The sequence below is a fragment of the Leuciscus leuciscus genome (assembly GCF_965113295.1).
Source record: "Leuciscus leuciscus genome assembly, chromosome: 17".
NCBI classification, from domain to species: domain Eukaryota; kingdom Metazoa; phylum Chordata; class Actinopteri; order Cypriniformes; family Leuciscidae; genus Leuciscus; species Leuciscus leuciscus.
The window spans coordinates 27,569,989-27,594,775 of record NC_138741.1 but is presented as its reverse complement, the minus strand read 5'-3'; the positions used below and the strand labels follow the sequence as shown (position 1 = coordinate 27,594,775).

The window sequence follows — 24,787 nt, the reverse complement described above, 5'->3', positions numbered from 1 at the left end:
TACATAATTCTCATACTTCAATTTATGATGACTGAAAATGTATGTAAAATGTTAAATAGTTCATACATATAGGTTGCTTTGGATTAAAAGCATATATATATATGCATTTTTATCTCAAATTTGTATTTCAATATATAATACAGAACAAACAACTAATGTAAATGAAATGTTTTTTTTTTTTAACAATAACTTAATTTTATAACTTTTATGAATGGCATTAACAAGCATTATTATATTATGTAATGCTTAACACAATTGTGTAATGTTCTTATGTTTGTTGATGACTTGTTTCTCTGTTTCTGTTTCTCACCAAAGCCAATAAGTCCGAGTGTTTCCCCTCTGATGCGGGCGGCCCCTGACGCCACCTCTCGGATCTGCTCCACGCTCTGGACCCGTGTGCCCTCCCGCATGGCCTGGTACAGCCACGTGTTCCTCCTGTACAGGTTCAGGATGTGGCAAAGCGTCGAGTCTGCCGTCTCCTCCACAGCGGCTGATGGGATATTACACACTGCAATACCTGCAGACATGCACAAATGCTCAGTCTGATTCATAGAAAGATTGATATTTACATATCACTAACCCTAAAATTTACTGCTGAAAAACTGTTCAAGCTCTGCCCTCTGTGCTGGGAGCAGCAGCTCATTTGCATTTAAAGGGACAGACACAAAAACGGTGCGTGACAATTTTACGCACAACAATTTTAACATGCTATATAAAAATATCTGTGGGGTATTTTGAGCTAAAACTTCACATACACACTCTGGGGACATCAGAGACTTATTTAACATCTTGTGAAAGGGGTATTATACCACCCCTTTAATAGGAGAAATGGAGATCATTATCCAGCCAGAATACATTCTTTCTTTAACTCTAACCATATAAACTGTCTGTCCCAGAGGAACAATTAGTCCTCCTCTACCTTCTTCGGTCTCTGAAAGACTTCTCAAACTTTCAAGCTTCCAACTTTTCCTCACTACATGCAGAGTACTTTGTTTTTCTGAACAAAGATTGAACCTAGATTCTCAGCTGAGCAGTATTCGATGTCAGAAGTGTGTTCTCTGTGATGCCAAGTATCACACTATATAAACTCAACATCTTTATACATTCTACATTTCATTTGCTCTAGCTTTTCACAATATTATCAATGTTTTAAGTTTCTCAGGTGTATATTATTGTCCAGCAAGCTGTTGAAGCAACACAAAGACACTGTTGTCACATGGTGCATGTGATTTTTAGATAGGGTTTTTATTCTTATTATTCTCATTATCTAGATAAAATAATAATAATGGGGCAAATTTACATTTGTATGTCAGGTCTCAACTTCTTATTCAACAAATGTCTCTATTAAGACCAAAAGTCGTGAGCAGGAAACATGTCTTAGCATTTGTCACCCGATGCTCTTACCCATCTCTCCAGCCGCTTTAATGTCGATGTTGTCATATCCACTACCGATGCGGATTATGATTCGGAGGGCTTTAAATTTCTCCAGATCTTCTCTGGTCAGAGTAATGGTGTGGTACATCATCGCCCCCACCGCCTCGTTCAACACCTGCCACAGACACATTTATACCACACTATAAACATCAGGGCACAAAACTGGGGGATGTTTATTAAGCACACATAAATCATTTCTTTGTAGCATCCTGGGCCTGGGAGGAGTATGTGGGTGTAATGCATTCCTCATGATGAGTTTGCCATGTTCGTGTACATGTCATTTAATGGATTTCCTCCAAGTTTGATAATTATTTGTTTTTTACTTTTTACAAAACCACAATCTGAATCAAATAGCAAAAAGTGAAGAGACGTGACGGCCACGTATGGTAACCCATACTCTGATTTTGTACTCTGCATTTAACCGATCCAAGTTAGTGCATACACATTAGGAGCAGTGAACACACACACACACACTGCAAGCCATGGACACACACACCCGGAGCAATGGGCAGCCATTTTGCTGTGGCGCCCGGGGAGTGATTTGGGGTAAGGTGCCTTGCTCAAGGGCACCTCAGTCATTTCCTGCCGGGATTGAGAATCGAACCTGTGACCTTCGGGTTACCAGTCTGACTCTAACCATTAGGCCACGACTGCCCCTATAAAACATAATATTAAACTTAACAGGGTAATTCAATTCAGTGCAATGAAATTCTACACCTTCGTAACTGGGTCTGATAATTGGGTCACTATAAAATGAATCACAGCCAGTGTGTTTTTAAATGAACTAGTGTTTCCGGCAGAATTCTGCTTTGGTTTACAATGCATGCATATTGTACATACTAAACAAATCTATTTTATGAAAATATTTGAATGTTCTTTTCATAAAAAACAAGCAAACAATTTATTACAACAAAATCTTTGACAGCACATTGTCATATAAACATCCAGTCAGTGAGTGAGTCAGTAATAGATTCACTAAGTAATTTGTTGACTGATTTAAACTGATTTAATAGCTTGTGCAGTCAGTGAAAACAATGCAATAAAACATGTTATATATTTGTTACGTATTTATTGTCTGATTTAGATGTAGACTACCTGCTGAAAAGCAGCACTTTTTCAGTGAACCAATTCAAAACAAGTTGCTTGTGTCATCACTCATAATTATTCATTTTTCATATACAATTTTTAAGTTAAATTAAAGATAAAATTTATATTTATTGTTATATTTAAGCACAAAGGACAATTATTAAATATCATAATGAAAAAAAATTGTGAAAAAATTTCAACCGTTTGGTTGAAATTATCTGGTTCCTCGGAAGGAAGGAAGGAAGGAAGGAAGGAAGGAAGGAAGGAAGGAAAAATAGGGAAGGAAGGAAGGAAAATAGGGAAGGAAGAACGGAAGGTTAAAATGAGGGAAGGAAGGAAGGTTGGAAGGAAAGAAGAAAAATAGGGAAGGAAGAATGGAAGGTTAAAAGGAGGGAAGGAAGGAAGGTTGGATGAAAGGAGGGAAGGAAGGAAGGAAGGAAAAATAGGGAAGGAAGGAAGGAAGGAAAATAGGGAAGGAAGAACGGAAGGTTAAAATGAGGGAAGGAAGGAAGGTTGGAAGGAAGGAAGAAAAATAGGGAAGGAAGCAAGGTTGGTTGAAAGGAGGAAGGAAGGAAGGAAGGAAGGAAGGAAGGAAGGAAGGAAGGAAGGAAGGAAGGAAGGAAGGAAGGAAGGAAGGAAGGAAGGAAGGAAGGAAGGAAGAATAGGGAAGGAAGGAAGAAAGGAAGAATAGGGAATGAAGGAAGGAAGGAAGAAAGGAAGAATAGGGAATGAAGGAAGGAAGGAAGAAAAGGGAAGGAATGAAGGAAGGAAGGAAGGAAGAATAGGGAAGGAAAGAAGGAAGGAAGGAAGGAAGAATAGGGAAGGAAGGAAGGAAGGAAGGAAGGAAGGAAGGAAGGAAGGAAGGAAGGAAGGAAGGAAGGAAGGAAGGAAGGAAGGAAGGAAGGAAGGAAGGAAGGAAGGAAGGAAGGAAGGAAGGAAAAATAGGGAAGGAAGGAAGGTTAAAAGGAAGGAAAAATAGGGAAGGAAGGAAGGTTAAAAGGAGGGAAGGAAGGAAGGAAGGTTAAAAGGAGGGAAGGGAGGAAGGTTAAAAGGAGGGAAGGAAGGAAGGTAGGTTGGTTGAAAGGAGGGATGGAGGGAAGGAAGGAAGGAAGATTGGAAGAAAGAAAGGAAGGTTGGAAGGAAATGGAGCAAACAGACCTTCTCATGGATCTCCTGCGTTGACTGCGCATCACAGAACGCCACTGTGGCCAAATCCTTCAGGATGGGCATCTCTACGGTACAGTCCCTCCCGTCCAGCAGAGCGACCAGCGGCCGAGGGTGCATCGGGCCGTTCATGATCTGAGGCCTTATACCTGCAAACACAGAGAGGAACGTCAACTTCCCAGTCACCCTCCCGCCATGTGTCTTGTTGTCATGGAGATTGCAGCATTTGGGCAGAGTTATGAATACATTTCATTTAATAGCCTTTGGGGGAAACATCTTGTTCTCTTGTTTCTCTCTTTTCACTCACCACCATCTATTTAAAAAAGGACTTCAAATGAGAATTATTTACCATGGTATTATTAAAAAATAATTGTGTGGGAGATGTTAAGGCAGCGCTGGGTCTCTCCGAGGGAAACGGAGATCAGGGGTTTGGCACGCTTTAAATAAGCAGTGGACACATCAAACAGAAACACAAATGACATGGTGGAGCCATCATCACTACATCAGAGCGGGAGAAATCAGAGGGGGAAGGACAGACTGATGGGGCTCTCACACACACACACACACACCCCTTCATGTAGGTGCTCGACCAATCAATGTTCATGAAACCGTGCCGACTGTTCATTTTCCAACCCATAAACAATTTCAGAGCTCAGACAGCCTGCTCTAAAAGCTTTTTTGGACATGAACAGTGAAGGCAAACTTAAACTCAGTGATTTTTAAACAAACAGAGTCTGAGCAGCACAGCAGTACACGGCCATTATCCAATCAGAGGCCAGAATGGGGAATTATCCAATCAGAAAGCAGGAGGGGAAAATCTCAGCCCTACCCTTCAGCCATTCTCCACATTTACTCTGATCATAGTGCACAAAAGATCCCGACAAAACGTCGATTTCAGAGATGTGAGGCTTTTTATTTGAATTGCCATCACAATTTCTCTGTCTTTGCAGTTTTCTCCCAGCAGGGATCGTTCACCCAAAAAAATATGGAAATATTTTACATACCCCTCATGTTGTTTCAAAACCCATTTGACTTTCTCTCTTCCGCGGAACACAGTAATATTTCTAAGAATTTTAACATTGTTTTTTCATACAATGTAAACATATGGTGACCATCAAGCAAAAAAAAAAAAAAAGACAAACAAGAGCATCATGTAGTTCATATGGTTCATAAGTCATTAAAAATATATATTTTCTTCCGCCAAATCTTTTGAATCTTGAATTTGCGATCACATACTTTCAAATATAGTGTATCGTACATTTAATATCAACAGTGCAAAGAATGATTTTCTTACTCTGTATTTTTGTCTTGTTTTCCATTATAAATATCTAAAAAAAATTGCTTAAAACAAGAAAAAATATTTGCCAATGGGGTGAGAAAAATAATCCAGTTCTCCCTTTGAAATGAGTTTATTTTTATTACCTCACCAGCATATTTCTTGTTTTAAGAATAAACTCGCTTAATTAAACATTTTTCAGGAAACAAGACTTTTGCTTCTCAAGAAACCGTTTCTAGATTCAAGAATGCTCAAATATTTGTACTGGAAAACAAGACAGAAATACTAAGAACATATATTTTTTGGTTCTTGCATGTCATGTGACCAATCATTGATGCGGAAATGCTCCTCATACAAAGCCATCGTAATAAATGTGAATATTTGCAATTAGTGCAGACCTTTTTGGCAAAGTATATGATGGTGAACATTTTACCAAACATCTCCATTCACGTTCAACGGAAGAAAGGAAATCAAAGTAACGTTGCGAAGGTGAATAAATAATGACATTTCTAGTTTTGGGTGAACTATTACTTTAATGTATGTGAAACTAATGAGAGCGAGAGCGAGCGAGAGCGAGCGAGAGAGAGAGAGAAATGTAATACTCTCTTTGAAATCCCATGAACAATAAAAGTCTGTAAAAACAAAAGGAAATGAGGAGATTTTTCCATGGAGTTGCGTTGACGTGGATCTGTGCATGTTGTGTGTGTGTGTGTGTGTGTGTGTGTGTGTGTGTGTGTGTGTGTGTGTGTGTGTGTGTGTGTGTGTGTGTGTGTTAAATATGGCAGCGTGTATATCACACAGTATGTGTGAGTTTCCACACTTCTTGCTAGGTGTGCCGCTGTGATTTTAATAAGTGTGTGTGTGTGTACGTGTGTGTGTGTGTGTGAGATACAAGCAATCTTGGAAAAAAAAAAAAAGCTGGCAGCCAAGTGCCTCACCTCACTGTCAACTGCTGCTTATGGTTACCAAGCAACATCATCTCTCACCGTCACACAAACACACACACACACAACTGAGACACAAACAACAAAAAACACTTTTTGCTCCAAAGCTAATAGACACTTGCAGGAAAAGGAGTTAAAATGGTCAGATCACTGAGTGACCGTCCAGGTCCTGAAATAAACCAGGTGCATGAGTGTCTAATAAGAGTGTATCTGTGCTGCGTCACTTTTTCTTCTCTCTCCACCCCTCCTGATCTATTAGCCAGGGATTTAGTTGGCAAACACACACACACTCACTAATGATAAGGAGTCAGGAACACAATGCACTGTGCGTGTTTGCACACACATGCCGAACTAGTTTGCAGATGTGTCACAGACAGCAGCCAAGACATGCGCTTGTGACACCATCAAAAAACCAAGTACCGTGCACACACACACACACACACACACACACACACTTTTGCTGTTGGCCAATTTCAGAAACATGCGTCTTGCCTGAAAAATGCTGCCTCCACATTCCTCCCATGAAGAGCAGCCCAAAAAACAGGGGAGAAATAAAAATGGAGGGAGGCGGCAGAGAAAAAGCGTTCTCCTGTGATTGTGTCCTGGGGGTATCCCTCCTCTCGCTGCCTGTCTGTCGCTCGCTCACTCGCTCACTCCCCCATATGTGGGTAAGCGGAGATATCTGCTCTTCTTCGGTCAGGAACGAAAGCGTTCAGAGACGGACAGAGGAGCCTGTTGTTTTCATCCCTCGTTCTAGCCTCTCACTCTCGGCTTGTCCATCTTGATTGCCGTTTTCATCCCCCCCTCTCGTCTCATTTTAGAACAGACCTCTCAAGGTTAAAAAGGAGAGGAGTAATTACGCCTGGCCGAGTCGAGGAGAGTCACGGAAAGAGGGAGAGGGTCAAAAATTCCCACACGAGTGCCAGTGCAAACGAGTTGTGCCGTTCCACTCCTCACGCTTCCAATCACTCCCCCTTCTGTTGCTCTTTTTTTCGACCCACTCCTTTTTTTTTTCTCAACCGCACTCCCTTGCTCACAAATTTATGATTTGGAGACCACAGTGGTTAGAGACTGCCAGCCTCTCCCTTCCACTCAAATCTCTCCGCCTGCCTTTCTTTCTTTTATTTTCTCTTGCTCTTTCTACCTCTCTTTTATTCACCCTCCCTCTATGCTAAAAAATTACAGTCACTTCATTCTGTTAAAATGGTATTTATTTGGTTTATGTAATGTGAACACTAATGTGTGTGTGTGTGTGTGTGTGTGTGTGTGTGTGTGTGTGTGTGTGTGTGTGTGTTGTGAAAAGCAAAATGAAGGGTTGAAGAAAAACTGTCAAATAAACAAACAGAAATGAAAAATTACTAAACTAACAAATGAAAAATTAACAAAAGAACAAATGAAAGAACATCAAAGTAATAAAGAAATGGACTAATTAAAGAAAAAAATAACATAATACACATCAAACAAATTAACAAACAAATAAATGGGGGAAAAAACTGAAGGACCAAACAAATAAACAAAGAATGATTGAATGAAAGACTAAAAATGTCTGAATAAACAAAATGATTCAACAATCAAAGACAAAAAACAACAAACAACTGAACAAACCAAAGACCTCAACAAACAAACTAATAAATCAAAGAAAATGACACTGACAGCAAACTAATGAACAAAAATGAAATGAATGAATGAATGAATGAATGAACAAACGTCAAATTAATGAAAGAAAAAACAGACACACATTTGAATAATATAATTAAAGAAAAAGCATCATTGCACAAAATGAATGAAAAAAAGGGAAAATGAATGAATGAATGAATGAATGAATGAATGAATGAATGAATGAATGAATGCATGAATGAATGAACTAAGACCTGAACAAACTATAAAAAGAAAACATGAACAAACTGGCCAAACAATTGATGGATGGATGAATGAATGAATGAATAAATAAATGAATGAATAAATGAATGAATGAATGAATGAATGAATGAATGAATGAATGAATTAAGACTCGAAAAAACTATAAAAAGAAAATAAGAACAAACTAAATGACCAAAGAATGAATGAATGAATGAATGAATGAATGAATGAATGAATGAATGAAAAGAAAGAACTAAGACCCAAACAAAAGAACAAACTAAAAAACGAACAAACTAATGAATGAAAGAACTAAGAAGACCCAAATAAAAGAACAAACTATAAAAAGATAACATGAACAAACTGACCAAACAATTGATGAATGAATGAATGAATGAATGAATGTCAAATTGTTTTAAACAAACAAATGTACCAACAAACAAAAAAACAAATGAACAAACAAATGAAAGGAAATAGTAGAAAACAAACAAACTAGCAACCAAACAAATGAGCAAACTTATTAATGAACATCAACTCTAAATGAAGAAGAATGACTGAAAGGAAGGTTCATGTACACTGCATTGTGCAGAGACACAGACACAAAGATGTGGAGCTGCTCATGTTGTGTACAGTTGAGCTGAATGAGTGATTTTAAGCTACTTAAGTCCATATGAACACACTGTCACAGTGGCCAATACACACCGTCCCAAAGCACTTAACAGGATTTCCAGTGAAAGTCAAGACATTCGCTTCACTTTTCAGAAAATACACACAGAGAAAGGAATTGAACAGTCACCACATGAGTGGAGGGTCATATAACACACAGCTGGCCAGAGGAACCAGATCAGCACAATTAGTTTGAGATAACACAATATCAGCCTTACAAGGGACATACCACAGAAAACAGGATTTTCCTTGCACATTTCAGATAAAACAGTGTATATTCTCAACACAAAGCTTCCTCCAGTTCAAACTGAACATTTATAAAAACGAATCTGTAAATAATGTTGCATTCAGAAATCCTTGTGGTTTTGATGAGCTCATTAACACGTGACCTCCCTCATTTACATATCGTTACCGATTAGTATTCAGCAACTTACCACACCTTGATGTATGAGAGTGTGGAGTACACCAGTTAGCCAATCATAACAGAGGTCATTTAAATAATGCTTTAAAGGGAAAGTAGCAAAAACAGCCTTTTTTTTTTTTATGGGGTCCTTTAAAAGGATCGGAGCGAGGGTGGCATGAAAAACTTAATTATCTCTGCTTTTGGGGCATTAAAACCTTGACTGACCTCATAAGTGGACTTCAGGGAAAAACTACAAAAGCATGAATATGGTAGGGCGGCACAATGAATCGAAATAAAACTAAAATTACAATATGGCTTAGGGCGATTATCAAATTCCAAAGGCTACAATTTAATTAAATAAACATAAGCGCTGTGAGTCGAAGCTTGGCACTTGACACTGTGGCACTCAACAAAGCTTGATGGTTTAACAGTTTAAAATGAAGAAATTGTAGGCTACTGTAAAACAAAATTGTCACTAATTTTTCATTAAATATTTTTTTTTATTTTACAGTGAAATTCTCCAAAAGTAATATTTCTTCTTTTGTTAAATATTTATATACATAAAATAATGATTTTTCTGATAACAATAGTATTTATTTATTTGATGTGCTTGTTTGAAGGGCTGCACAGTTTCACCAAAAATGTTATATATATTAATAGGGAAATAAAGTATATATATATATATATATATATATATATATATATATATATATATATATATATATATATATATATATATGCCCTTCAAACAAGCACATAAAATAAATAAAATAAATAAATACAATTGTTAGATTGAAAACATTATTAGATTTTTTCACCAAGACATGAAGTGGCTTCATCAATATGGCTTCTTTAAATCCTTTCAAATACTTTTTTGATTTAAGTCATTTTGATTTTACTGCAAAAATATGACTATTTTCAAACAATTTGTGAACATTCTTCCAGCCTTAATTGTTCAGACAAACTTCTCCCAGCCAAAACTTAGAATGCGATTCCATTTGGAGCTGCGGAAACGACATCCTTAGCCTACATTATTAAACAATGACGTGAAATCTCTACTATTACTTAAGAGTGTGTAAGTAGACCCGGTGTGGTGCCCAAACAAGAGAAAACAAACAACACGTTAACACAGATAATTAGCACAGTGTTCAATCTTCATTCTTACACTCCTGAAGTGAACACACTCACAGCAGATGTGATCTCTCACTCCGTTTCATTCCCCAAAATACTTTTTTTCCTCTATTCATTAGTTTCACATTCTCTCGCTCCCTCATTCTGTCAGTTCTCTATATGACAGAAGCCATCTGGCCTTCTGAACGAGAGATTGGACCAGGGAATGAGAGGTTTACAATGCACGCACACACACACACACACACACACAGCTGTGTTTTGTTACACTAGAGACAGAGGCTCTTTATGGAGGTGATGGTGCTTAACATTAGGGAAAGAGTTACAGCAAAAGCACACACACGTGCACAAACAAACACACTCACATGGTTAAAGTATAAAAAAATAAAAAAAAATAAAAAATGCACGTGAATGATTCACTAATGCATGTTACTGTCACCAATCGCTCTTATTATGGCTCCTCCCCTTCAGTCACCAGACTGTCCTGATACGCAACGCCCACTTTACACAATCCAATCATTTCACAAACCCACCCAACATTTCATTTCATTAGTTAAGACATCACATTACGGAAGCAAAACAGGTTGCAAACATCATTACACAATGACTTGAACAAGTTTCTCTGAGCAGATGTTCAGTGTACAAAATCTGTCCTTGCAGGAATATAGACATTCATACAACACAGCATCAGACGATTCTTTCATGTCTTTTTTCCTTCATAGTTTGCATTGAATTGAAGTGCTAAACAATTTCTGGTCCTTCCAACATCTGCATCTGCTTGCGCTGTCTGTGTTCATACAGAGATCTGCGTCTCCATCTACGAATGAAACTCAATCTCCGTGACCTTTTCATTTTCTCACAATGAATAATTCACCGGGACCTGTTTGCTATCTCACACTGTCTCTCTCTCTCTCTCTCTAACACACACACAAAGAATTTTGTGAACAAGGGTTCTCTTCTGCAGTCATCCACATGTTCTCTCATTCTATACAAAGATACACATCTCAATTGCATTGTACAAGTCTCTGTTTCTAAACTCTGTGGAATTATGCAGGTTCTGTTCACATTTACAGAATACTTTTTGCCATCCCAATATTTTCAGACCACACCACAAAAATATATTATTAACATAATATATAATTATAATAATAATAAATATAATATAAATGTATTTAATTTATATATATTTTTTTTTATTTGATATTTTAATTTTTAAATAAAAATACATTACATAATTTAAAGCTGCAGTCCGTAGTTTTTCCTCTTTGTCGCCATCTTTGTTTGAAATCTGCGATTGCAGTTATTGGCGGAATTATCAACTTTACGCGGGTTGTGCCTCGGCACGGCACAGCGCGGATGAATCCAATGTTTTGAGGAGAGGCTGTCAGTCGCCGCGCCGGTGTGGATACTGGCATTCGCAATCACAGATTCTACTTTCTGGAAGTATGACCAACATAAGAAAATGTCGTCTGAACAAGTGAGTAACATCCACTTTTGTTCTGACCAACTAAGGAAAAAAAAGCATTTCAGTAAATCGCGCTGATTAAATCTAACGATCACTTATAACATCACGTCAAACCGTGCAAATTATACTTTGTTCTCAAATTGTTAATGTTAACAACATCAGCACATCATGACTAGATTTAATGCCCTTCCGATATTTATCCTTGTTTTCGCACGGGCCGGTTGCAGTCTCTTTTTTTCTGTAGCCACTCAGAAGTCCCAAGTCTTTTGCATTTTACAACGGGTGAATCTCCAGTTGTCACTGGTGATTGTCGTTTGAACCTTTCTGGATCCGCCATCAAATTGCTAAGTTTAATTATATCAAGTGCTGTGAGAAAAGGCTATAAATCTCCACCTCCAACATCCTCACACTCATAGCCTACTAGCCGAGACACCTTCTTTATGTGTACAGATGTGACGTAATAACGCAAAGACATGCTTGAATTTCCCGCGGAAATCCACCAGTACCACTGGAATTAAAAACATTATTACAACAAGCTTACCGTTTTGAATCGAGCTAAGGTGAGCAGATAGTTTTGAACACTGGCTGGTTATGTACTTGCTCAAAAATGTATTTTGGATAAATTTTAACCCAAAAAAGTTACGGACTGCAGCTTTAATTATAAAATTATGTAATTTAAATTAGTTTTAATGCTTCAGAACATGTTTTTAAAGTATAATAAATGTATTAATGTAACAATATACAAATAATTGTATTTATAATATAAATAATTATATAGTAATTATATAGTATATATATATATATAGTAATTATATAGTAATATCATACAGCAATAATTTTAGATCATAATAATACATATTATAAATGTTATGCTTTAGAACATGATATTTCTATTTATTACATTTATAAATTGATAAATAAATGTATATACTATAATATATACATTTATTAAAAAGAATAAAATAAAACAATAATACTGGAAATTATACAGCTATATGCAATAGACAAAGAATGTCAATGAGACAATAACTAATGCTTCAAATCGGGGAATCTTTCTTGCAATTTCAACACAACAATGCAAACAATGTATGTAATGTATTGGCAAACCAAATGTTTCAATTTGCAATGCATAAAAACACATGCATACGTGAGACAGTGGCGACGCAGCACTGGCCAAATAGAGCAAGTGATCGTTCTGTTAACTGGCCTGAATCTCTTTCTCCATCAGCACATCTTTACTGCCGAACACTAGCATGACACTCATTTGTTCAGTCAACGTTTGGTCTCTGTGACTTTGTGCAAACATTTAGTATACGCACACAGAAAGGAAAGGGCCAGATTGAACATGCAAGAAGTACGTTGACAAATTGCAACAAACTGCACACATGCAATACGTGGTATACATTTACAAGTAGGCCTAGCAAATGCTGTTATCCAAAGTGATTTACACATGAAAAAGCAACAGCATAAGTGATTCACAAGTTGTTTAACATTTTATGAAGAAATATCAGACGCTAGTTGTTTACATACAGCTCTCGTCTTCACACTGCTCCAGGGCAAATGGATTATTCATACGTTCAAACAAACCAATATCGCACCAATTTCTGATTCTTTAATGCTAATATGCCATGTGGGACAGATGTAAACGTCAGAGATAGGTCAGATGAGTTGTCCTACAGCAGACAGGGATTACAGTGCACGCATTCATTCATTTCTGCAGGATTATGTTCTGATGGCGACCGCTAACCCCAAACCCCCCCACCCCGTCCTTTCCCACTGGGCCCGTCCTACACAGATGGCTAGTGGGATTTTACCTCTCTAATCTCTTTTCTTTCATTCCCTCTCTCAGTCTTCTCTTTTCATTTCTAAAACGCTCATGAAATGAATATGCTGAGTTGGAGAAAAGGGCACTGAAATGACTTTTGGTTTTGAGTGTCTTCTGCCCTCCATTCTCATTCATTATTTCCTCTCTTTGCTCAACTCCATGATGATTTTGTCTGATCAAATTCCTACAGATTAATGGTCACCGACTGCATACAAGCCATTTTTATGTTGAAGCAATCACCTTTATTCTCTTGGACAGTCTTGCCAAGGCTAAATAAACCTGTAATATGAATAACACTTTACCAGACATCAAGATAATTGGGTAAATCCCCCCAAAAATTTCAGCAAATATAAAAAGAATAATTGATATAATAAAAAAAAGGATGGAGCCTTGCAATTTTTTTTTTTACAGAAATGGTATCAGATACCATGAGCAACTGGCCGATTCATAAACTGGCCGATTCATAAACTGGTAGATTCATAAACTGGTAGATTCATAAACTGGTAGATTCATAAACTGGTAGATTCATAAACTGGTATTTGGCCACTTCAGATTATTGAATTTAACTGAATATAATACACACACACACACGTTTTTGAAAGAAGTCTCTTTTCATTACCAGGGCTGCATTTATTTAATCAAAAATAAAATAAACAGAAACAATCTAAAACAATTGTTTTCCATTTCTAATAAATATAAAAAAAATATTTATTCCTGTGTTGCAAAGCTGAATTTTCAGCATCATTACTCCAGTCTTCAGTGTCACATGATCCTTCAGAAATCATTCTAATATGCTGATTTGCTGCTCAAGAAACATTTCTGATTATTATCAATGCTGAAAATAGTTTTTGCTGCTTAATGTTTTATACACCCCAAAAAATCCATATGGCGAAATACCACAATTTGATAAATATCATGGTACTGAATCATTTCTATATCCATCTACCAAAATATGCAACAGGTTCCTCCAAATAAACCTTTTTTTCTTTTTATAAACCTTAGTAATCCCATTATACATGTTCAAAAAAAGCTTAGTTCATTCAAACTTTTGGTCCTTTTAGCCTTAAATATGCCAACTATTTATCTAGTTATACCAAGCTAGACTCATGTTTCAAGACCATTTAAAATGTAAACAAAACAAAGTGATGACAGCACCACAATATTTTCATTCTGAATTGTGATTGGTCATGTCCTTCAATCTATTTAACTATAAAGTCACCTTTACGAAAAAAAATAAATATATATATTATGTTGATTCTCTTTCAGAGACTGAAAACAAATCACATGCTAATTGTCGAGCCGATGGCAAAGTGACTCTGATGCTAGATTTCATTACACAGAATCTAGCATAAACACTAACATAAACACTAACTATGACTATAAAGAAACACTGTGGCCTAGAATTAAATAGTTCAACTAAACAGCCTACACTAGAGTAAAGCGTACCATGAAGCGTCCTTTCAGCGTAACACTTCTGATCCATGACCAGGAGCGGCTTATCCCAGACTACAGGATGATCACTCAAAACGCCTCAGTCCTAAAAGCTCTCGTTCAAAAAAGAACTTCAAAAGAATCAAAAATCAATATCAAATAATACACCAGATACAAAAAAGCACAAACGACAATACGCAAACATATGGACACACCTGACCTGGAACACTCTCATACGGTCTGACCGTGACACCCATCGCCATGGCTACATAATCCCTTCTTACTAGAAAGGAAGGTCTTTTGCCAGGGTTGCCCCAGCATGTCCATATATAGACGCAATTAGTCTTGGGGGCATTTGGAATGACCATATATGGTAAAGGAATAAGGAAGCAGGCTCTTTTCAGATCAGTTCATTGAGATGTATTAGACCGTAAGAAATGATACATTATGGTGTATGTGCATGCTTTCTAAAAGAGAGAGCACAATAATACTAATTATAATTTGAAAAAAAAAAATTCAGAGCAGTCATTGCTATCAAAAACAGGTCACCTAGCAACACACAATTAAGGAATACCCTGCGAGCCCGCAGTCTACAGCCTGTCCATTAGCAGACGAAATTACTGGCTAAACAAACAACCATCACCCACATGCAAATGACTTTGTTGTGCATAAGAGAAGCGCTCATATTCTGCTCGAGACCGCTTGCCCACTGGGGGTTTTCGCAGATGTTTAGGACATGAGCAATGTACTCTGACTCTATCCAACCTGAAACATCTGGAGTCAGAGATGACTAGGGCACTGGAGAAATGGTTTCATTACATGGAACGAAAGCCAGCTAAACCCATTAACTCAAGTGAGACGGCAGAGGTGTAACAGAAGCAAAGGGAGGCAAAAAGACACCAAGGGAAAATGGAAGCCTTTGAAAGAGAAACGAAACGAGAGGATGCATGAGATAGACAGGAAGCCGTGGATTAGAGACTGTCGTAAAAAGGAGAGTTAAAAGATTATGATGCTATCTGTCCTCTATTCTAGGGATAGTCAACCAGTCCTCCAACAACTGACTTGCCCATGTACACACAAAAAAAACAAAAACATTTGCACTATAATGTTGTAGATCAGCCAAGTTTTTATTTTACTGGATTATCCCCCCAAAAAATAGCTTAATAATGGTTATCTAACATTTAACACCCGCCAACCCACCAAATGTGGGTGTATTTCAGTGTACTCACTCGTTTCATTTGCTTCAAATGAATATTGTTGGTGTTACAGGGCTTGGATTTCGGCATGGGATTGCTCATAATTTTACTCATTCCCGCAGATTTTGTGCTCACGCACATAAAGCCGCCTCTCAGTACTAAATTGAGTTCTTTTTTGCTGCTTATTGCGCATAAACAGTCAAAATGCTGGTCTTGGTGAGTATACACGTAAACACTGTCAAATATGTTTTAAATTAACATAAACAGTTACACAAAAAATGCATGTGTAACAGTATAATGGAATCTATATGGCAGATTTTCCCCATGTTATCAATGTCGAAATTATGGCCAGTGAAAATGCTGAGTGGCTAGTAACTTTGGAAAACCACTAGACACAGTGGCTGGTGAGCAAAAGATTTAAAGTCAAGCCTTGAGTATAATAACTTCTACCGAGATTTTGGTCATACTGCCCAACCCTACTGAAGCTGCTTGCTAACCAGGCACTGAACCAGGCAGCCTTTAATAATGTTTATCACTGCTCATTTCTCTCCCACCCCAGAGGCTCTCCAATCATATCCATACACTCTGATTACTATCACCACAATGTGATTAGCCTGACTATGGTGATGTGTTGTTTAATTTCCTGCCGGGGTCTGACACTGCATCTCCATTTCGGCTCAAAGTAAAACTCCCTGCGCTGCCTCCCCTCCCCCTTCAGTGCAGTCACTGGACATCGTTCTGAAACAGCCAATGTGGGCTGGAAACTGTCTCTTACACCAGCTGCACCAGGTGGGATTCAAGAATACAGAAACATGACGCCATAACCCTTTACAGTCTTTAGCACTATCTGCAAAACATGCAACATCAACATCAGTCCTGCAACAACATTTGAATGAATTACAAATACTGTATATTTCTGCATAATGCAAAAATCCTAAATAGACTTAATTTTTATTTTGTGACATTATTTTCTGTTTATATTCATTCTAATTAAGCAAATTCCGCTTAATGTAATGCATCTGAGCCCTTAAATTGTGCAATTGATTCTCATTAAATTACTGTTTCACAATGTTTTAAATTTTTATTTAAATGAACATAAAAGCAGATTGACAAATACTATCAAGACATACAAATCATTTACAATTAAAATAACGGTTTTGCATTTCAATAATGAAAAGACTATTTTTTGCATTATGATAATTGCTTTGCTTAAATGTCGTGTAAATAATGTCCCTCAACTGTAGATGAACTACATGTTCAGTTATTTCTCACATTGAAATTTCCCATTGAAGTTTGTGCTTGGCAAAGACCGTAAACTGTCACTCTCTCCCTTGTGCTGGTCCAGTCCATCATTCTGATCTTGCCTATATATGCCTCAAAGTGACAATTCACATCAAACATGTATCAAGTGGCTCTACCACTAACTGACAGGCTACACTTCACTCACAGTATCTTAGTCAAACAGATCAGCATCGACGGGCAGATAGTGACAGAGGTTTAAACTGGCAAAGACAAACCATGAGAATAAAAAATAAGACATGTCACTCCAAATTCATTTAGAGACGCCTACAAGAGAACATAAATAATATTAAAGCAATATGTAATATATAATTCCAAGCCATAAAAAAAACACAGTCTAACATTCAGTGACACCCTGAAGCTGATAATGGATAATAATGCATAAATGTGACTGACAAATAACATAACAGGCCACTGAACCACATGGCAACATAATGAAAACACATAATTACTATGTCACTCATAGTAAAAAAGAAAGTCCAAAGTAAGTTTACTTTTAAATGAGCTTGTGCTAGACAAAAAAACAATATTCAGTGGTATGCGGTTCTGCAATGATAAGGTATGACACGCTAAATAATAACAAAAAAAATTAAAATTCTAATCTTTTATGTACAAAAAAAGCTGCATCTGATCTGGAACAAAACAAAGCCAAACTAGCTCCAAAAGCTAGCTTTGATCTGAAAGAATAATCTATAATAATATAAGATGAGTCTTGCTCAACATTAGACAAAGGAAGGAACAGGGATGATATCTCAGTACTGGATGGTCTGATAAAATCATTAGCAACTCAATTCACTACTTTTTCAGCAACAAAACAAAGAGCACTGTTTATTCTTCAAAGGAGGTGTATCTGTGTAGCACTTCTAAAAAGTGAAGTTCAAAGGGAAAAATGTAACTTGAATCAATGAACCTACAATCATATGATTCAGACACACTCAATCTGACACAGACAGTTAGGAGCTGAAGCACTAGAGAGGGTGGAGGAGGGGAAGATAGGAGAATGTGAAAAAGGTAATGGAAGAGGGCTTTGATTTACTTGTGTCCGGCGATGCCATAGTGGAGACAATGACCGGAGGTCCAGTACGCCGGCTGAGCTTCTGATTAGCCAGACTCACACTTTGACCTGGACCGGCACTACCAACAGGTACTAGGGCTCCGTCTGAGGACACTCCAGCCCTGCGCATTACTTGTGGGCTTACATGGGGACTGGGCACAGGAGACATTGTGGCCAAGCTTCGATCCCTCTTTAACAACTCCATTGGTACAGTATAGTTGGTTGTGTATGCCTTCGGAGCTTGCTGGGGTGCCAAAGCAGGCATGGTCATTGGTTGGGGAACTGCAGGCAGTGCTGGCAAAGGCTGTGGCATTGCATGGATTGCCATTTGTGATGGCATTACTGGCAGATGTGATGGAATGCCTACGTGTTGGGACATTGCAGTCATATGTGACATGGACAAGCCAGTATGCGGATTGTAGCCTGACAATGGGCGAGGCTGGACTGGAACCACAGAACCACTGTATGCTCCTGCAGACCTGGCTCCAGGATACCCACTGGTCTGGTCTAGAAGCTGCTGGGAGGGAGCACTGCTGGGTCTCCGGCTATAGCCCTCACCCATCCTTGCAGATACAGTCTGCATGGGGGTAGAGGGTGGCTGCATATACTGGGACTCCAAGCCCGGAGTCAAGGGCGGCGGCTGGTGTGCATAAATGTCACTACGATGGCTAAAGCTGTTGGATCTGCCACGTACTGGAATACTGGGATGAGGGGGGGTAGCAGGAAGGATTTCAGGTGGTCGTTTGCAACTAAGCACAACACGAGACAGAACCCTGGCTTGGCCCAAGTTGGGGGCCACTGAACGCACATCATTTTCCTCCATAACAGCCAACATTGCAGTGGAGTCAAAGCCCTGCTGCAGCAGAGAAGTGATGGTGCTTTCCGAGAGGCCCTCTTTTTGCAGCAATGCCAGAAACTCAGGGTCTGCATTTTTTTTAGGGTCTACAGGAACCACTGGGGTCTGAGGGACAGTGGGAGGAGGAGCAGGAGTAAAAGGCTGAGCAGGAAGTTGTGGTAACAGAGCAGGAGTGGTTACAGGGGCAAGGGCTGTAGAGGGAACTGGAGTGTAGATAGGATTTGGAGGTGCCATGGGTTGCACATGTGGAACTTGCTGCACTGGCTGAACCTGTGGTACCTGCTGAACTTGCTGCACTGGTTGCATTTGCTGCACTGGCTGAACTTGCTGCATTTGCTGCACTGGCTGAACCTGCTGCATTTGCTGCACTGGCTGAACTTGCTGCATTTGCTGCACTGGCTGAACTTGCTGCATTTGCTGCTGCTGTATTTGTTGTTGCATTTGTTGATGCGCTTGCTGCTGCGCTTGCTGTTGCGCTTGCTGTTGAGCTTGTTGTTGAGCTTGCTGTTGCTGCTGTATGGTGTATGGTGAGGGGTTTTCCAGATGCATGACCATACCTCGGGTAGTTCCATCCATTCCTTGAGCAGCTGGATCAACCACCAGGCAAGTGGCTGCTGGCTGATCAATCGGCCTTCCGTTAACGTCACTGTAATGGCTAGTGAGAGAGGCAGGTGGCTCAGTACCGTAACGGGGAGAATTTGGCTCCATTATATAACGAGCTGGAGATGGTGCTCGGCTTGGAATGCGCTGCCCATCCTGCATCATTTTTGTGCCAGGAGTAGCAGGTGGGGGTCCAGGCAGGGATGTTTCCCTATAAATACGACCCATGTCATGAGAACTTGGAGGTGGGGGAGGAGGCATGCCAGGTGTTGGGGCAGCAGAACCAGGCCGGCCTCCTGAACTCTGTTCCCACTGTTGCCGAGGACCTGCCATCATTCCATAATGTGTTGATGACCTATTGAGAGAATGAGGTTGCTCTCCACGATAGAAACCGTCTGTTGGCCGAGGTGGCATGCCTGGGTCTTGCTGATAGTAGTCATGGTGTGGCAGGGAACCACGGTTAGCCATGGAATGTCGATCGTAATGGCTGTTCAACTCAGGAACGGAGCTTTTTCTTATGTTACGTGGGTCCGGACGATCCAAATAACCTTGGTTGTAAAGAGAATGCTGGTAGGAGTCTGGCTCCCTTTTCAAATCGAGGTCAGGAGGACGCACTCCAGGCGGTGGCTCGTACCATCCCCCTCCTGTATCTGCTCCATAGCTCAGCGAGTTGCGTCGACCAGCCATCCGGGCCTGCTGCTCGTAAACACTGTCACTGCGCTCCCAATGACCCTCATTCCCACCCAGCGTGTCCCAGCTCTGGGAGCGGCCGATCGGCAACTGCTTACTGGAGATCAACATGAGGAATAGATATACCTTACTCACAGGGAAGAAAAAGGAGAGAGGTTTTCCTTTAAGTTCCTAGTTGCAGGCTGATGTCAAGTGGTGAAAGGAAGGAGTATGGAAGAAAAAATTTAAACAGAAGATATTGCTTTTCACCTGAGGTCCAGTTGTAATTTCTGTCTCCCGTCTCTATCACAGTGGCAAGGTCTGGCTATCAAATGGCTCCTCTTGCTTGGCGACCGGTGAATAATTAATCTGGGGAATACTGCTGGTGGTGATGGAAGCAGGAAAGAGGACACCAGGCGCTCTCACAAATAACGTTGGTAGGTGAAGCCTGCCTGACTACTCCATTCTGGCAATGCAAAGTGACAAGCGTGAACAGACAGAGGGAAAGAAAAAGAGAGAAAACGGAGAGACAGGAAGGAAAATTTTAACAAGGGGAGGGTTGGAGTGGGGGAGGCAGGGGCTTGTGATAATCCAGCGAAGCTGATCCGCTCCAACTCCAAACATTTTACTCATTCAGATTGCTATGAGGGATTACAGACCAAATAAAGCCAGCTTAAATCCACTCTTGCCCCTTGTGATGTCACATTCAAACACACACAAAATGTGTCCCTGATGATAATGAACACAATGAAATCCCTTTGGACAGGAAGTCAGGAACACATGCTGCCGCAGACACACTTACCTGAAGCCAATGGTCAAGGTGGTCTGTGTTTCTTTCAAAAGCCTAGCCAGCTGGCATTGAGCAGGAGGTCTTTGCTGGACTCCAAGAGGTGGGCCAGTGAAACTAGTACAGAGCTAATGCAGCAGGGCAATATCGTGTAGCACTGTCAGGAAACGTCAAATCCTGATTGAACAGTAATCCTATGATGGACCAGCAATGCCTGCAGAGCTATGCAAATGCAGAGATCCAGGATCACCACTCATCTATTACATTATGACCCGAGCTGACACCAGTGCAGCTCTATGAACCACTGCCTCCAAATACCATGTACAGCACACCAAAAATTAGGTCATAAAACGTATGGATCACAATACTGATGCAAAAAAAACAAAAAAAAACAGCTTCATTACTACATTACATCAGATCTGATGCAAATTACGATACCGCTTTCCGTGAGCATTACATAAGCAGGGCTTTTGGTAGCCCGAAATGAATTTAACTAGACCAAAAAAAATAATATATTTTTTTAAGTAGAAATTTGGATAGGAATGGTGGTCTGCTTTTCTTTGGCTTTCCCTTTTTCATCCTGGTCTGTCTATTTTGGCTGAGTAGAACTGAAATACCAGCATAAATCCATGCGCCTCTTAACATATTCACACACAGTCAGCAATTTTTGCAATTTTCTCTACTGCGCATCCAATCTCTATCACTTAGCAAAAGTAAATTATATGAGAACAACACTCATTTACAGGGGATGGCAGTAACAATTGTCTATTCCAAATGTCAGAAGAAGAGAAGGCGAGGTGGATGCAGCCGGAAGAAGAGAAGTAAACACACACAAGTCAAGTAGCATTTGCACTTCAGACAAATCAGCATGATCATAAACTTTCGTGATCATATTTTTCCTTTAAATAAGTCAAGAGAGTGAACAACACGAATCAAGGAAGGAATTTTACTTCACTATTTAAGATAGCCCGTTGGGAAGGGCGGTGATACATTTTGGTTGCCAGACGTCCCAGTGCTAATACTACTTGGCTTGTGTGTGTGTGTGTGTGTGTGTGTGTGTGTGTGTGTGTGTGTGGGGGGGGGGGGGGGGGGGGGGGGGTTACTTCTCTTCTACCGGCTGCATCCACCTCGCCTTCTCTTCTTCTGATTTAGCGAGCCATGATAAGGATGCTATAATTTCTTAGAAACACGTCAAAATTTACTCACTCTTATGCCGTTCCAAACCTGGATGACTTTCTTTTTCTGTGAAACACAAAAGAAGACATTAAAAAAAAAAATTGTCTCAGTGGATTTTTGTCCATAAAATGAGAGTCAATGGGTCCTAATGTTGTTTGGACCCCAGCATTCTTTTAAAATACCTTCTTTTGTGTTCTGCAAAAGAAAGAAATGCATACAGGTTTACAATGACATGAGGCTGTGGTAAACTATGACAGCATTTTCATTTTGGGTGAACTGTCCCTTTAATATTACAATGACCCTGTTTATGTTGAATAAATGTCTAAAAAAAAACAAAGAAACCATCACCCCATGTTTTGCTATTCCCCACTGAGAAAGCATGGCTATGTTATTAAGATAAGCATTCTAAAACCCACAGGGGGTGAAGGGGGGAAATCTGGGACATCAAATAATACTACAATATCAAAAGCCTTGCAAATATGTGTTTCATGGAAAACATTCCAACAATATGAACGCTAACAGTTGAATCTTGAGTTTTCGGTTTAGAAAGAGCTTTTTTGTGAACAGATTTTGCCCACCTGCCACTGAAACACTCCACCCAAATCCTTCCTGATCCCCACAAACACCAGAGAAAGAGAGATGGAGAGAGAGGGCGAGAGAAAGACTTGAGAGGATAAAATTAATAGGGCATATTCTCCAACTATTCTTCGCCATTGTGATCCATCCTGCATTTTGATATCGTCTAAAGCTGTGCACAGTTTTAAAGTGACTTTCCAGCACTATGCCTCGTTTTGATCATTTCACTATTATAAAACGGACTTTGATGCCTTTAATACAGCTATGGCGGGAATTTCACTTTGGCTTTAAACCTGTTGTTTAGAATTAACAACACCGGTGTACGTTACCATTTCCAGATTGCAAACAAGTCCCAAGACCAAATATAGCTTCCTTGTCATAAGTGACCCAATTGTATACTCTACAAAGACACGACACACAAAAAGTGCTAAACTTGGGAGATTCGATCCTAATAACTAATTTCAGAATTTATCATGTTGCTGATATAATGGCACGAATATTCAAATAAGCATAAAAATACATAGACAAAACTTTTTGCGTTGATTCCTTACAAGTTCACTTGGTTTTGGAACAGAAAGTATGTAATACATACAGCCAAATCAAATCAAATCTCTCTGGAAGAGTCCTTCCTTCTCTTAACAGCAATAAAATTACAAAAAAGAAAAACATCATGGATCTGTACAGTTACATCACAACAGAAAAATCAAGGAGAGCAGTATCATGGCAACAGTGTCTTTTTAGTTATCCTTCTGCAGAACTTTAAGGAACAAAAGAGAGAAAGACCGGGAGACAGAAACAAAGGAAAAGAGAGAGAATTTTCATAAATCCTTTGTGCCCGAGAGACTGCGACTAATCTAATACAAAACCCCGTGGGATGTTTGGCTTCAACAAGCGTCTCTGCCTATCTGGGAATACATGTGTAAGCAATTTTATACATGACTACTAATACAAGAGCTCTTTGAGGGTAACTAATTCATAAAAAAAAGGAGATTATATGAAGTGATTAAAAGCAGAATGCGGTGAAATGAAACATTACTTTGACTAATTTACTCTCTTTTTTGTTCCTAATGTGGTATATACTGTGTGCATATATTTTTAAGTTTCTTATAGACTGAATGTTCTAAGTATGCGCCTCAATTTGTTACACCAAGAACAACTCACCCTGGATTAAAAGAAATGTTCTGTGAATTAGTTTTTATTTTTCATTTTAGTTTACACTATTTTTTTATTAGCTGTAATTTATTTTTATTTCAATTTTATATTTATAATTTTTTTTACATAAAATAATGTATTTCAGTTAGTACGTTTTTTACGTTAAATATTTTATCTAATATTTATATTTTATTTAAAAATTATTTTAATTACAAAAAAATATTTATTTAACTTCAGTTAACAATTACAACAATGGTCTTAGATGGCCATTAGCTGGTCTGAGCTGGTCTAGATAGTTGATAAGCTGGACAACCATCTAGTAGTTTGACCAGGTAAACCATTTTGAGCAAGCTGGTTTGGTCTAGTAGACCCTGTTGGTATTACAGAAACAAACCAGATACTATATTTCAGAAAAACAGCTTGACCATCTTATAATGGTCTGACCTGGTTTTCTAGCAAGGGTATTAAAGGGTTAGTTCACCCAAAAATTCACCCTCAAGCCATCCTAGGTGTATATGACTTTTTTCTTTCAGGCGAATACAGTCGGAGTTATATTAAAAAATATCCTGACTCTTCCAAGCTTTATAATGGGAGTGAATAGAGCCTGAGATTTTGAAGCCCAAAAAAGCACATCCATCCATCATAAAAGTAATCAATACAGCTCCAGGGGTAAATAAAGGCCTTCTGAAGCGAAGCCATGCGTTTGTGTAAGAAAAATATCCATATTTATAACCATATTTATA

The 24,787-nt window shown here is 39.0% G+C and overlaps 1 protein-coding gene across 13 annotated transcripts in view; it reads right to left on the bottom strand.

Moving 5' to 3' along the window:
* Nucleotides 1–24,787, bottom strand: part of ctbp2a (C-terminal binding protein 2a) — a 48,587-nt gene that overhangs the window by 7,400 nt on the left and 16,400 nt on the right. For 9 of the 13 annotated variants that reach the window (XM_082142760.1, XM_082142761.1, XM_082142772.1 and 6 more), the window contains 4 exons: nt 22,347–22,382; nt 3,679–3,833; nt 1,405–1,549; nt 311–517 (listed from right to left, as the gene is read on the bottom strand). In XM_082142760.1, coding sequence (XP_081998886.1) covers nt 311–517; nt 1,405–1,549; nt 3,679–3,833; nt 22,347–22,382 — 543 coding nt within the window. Of the gene's footprint in view, nt 1–310; nt 518–1,404; nt 1,550–3,678; nt 3,834–6,396; nt 7,002–18,210; nt 22,210–22,346; nt 22,383–24,787 lie in introns of those variants that run through there. The other 4 variants (XM_082142770.1, XM_082142763.1, XM_082142764.1 and 1 more) reach the window with 3 other exon arrangements.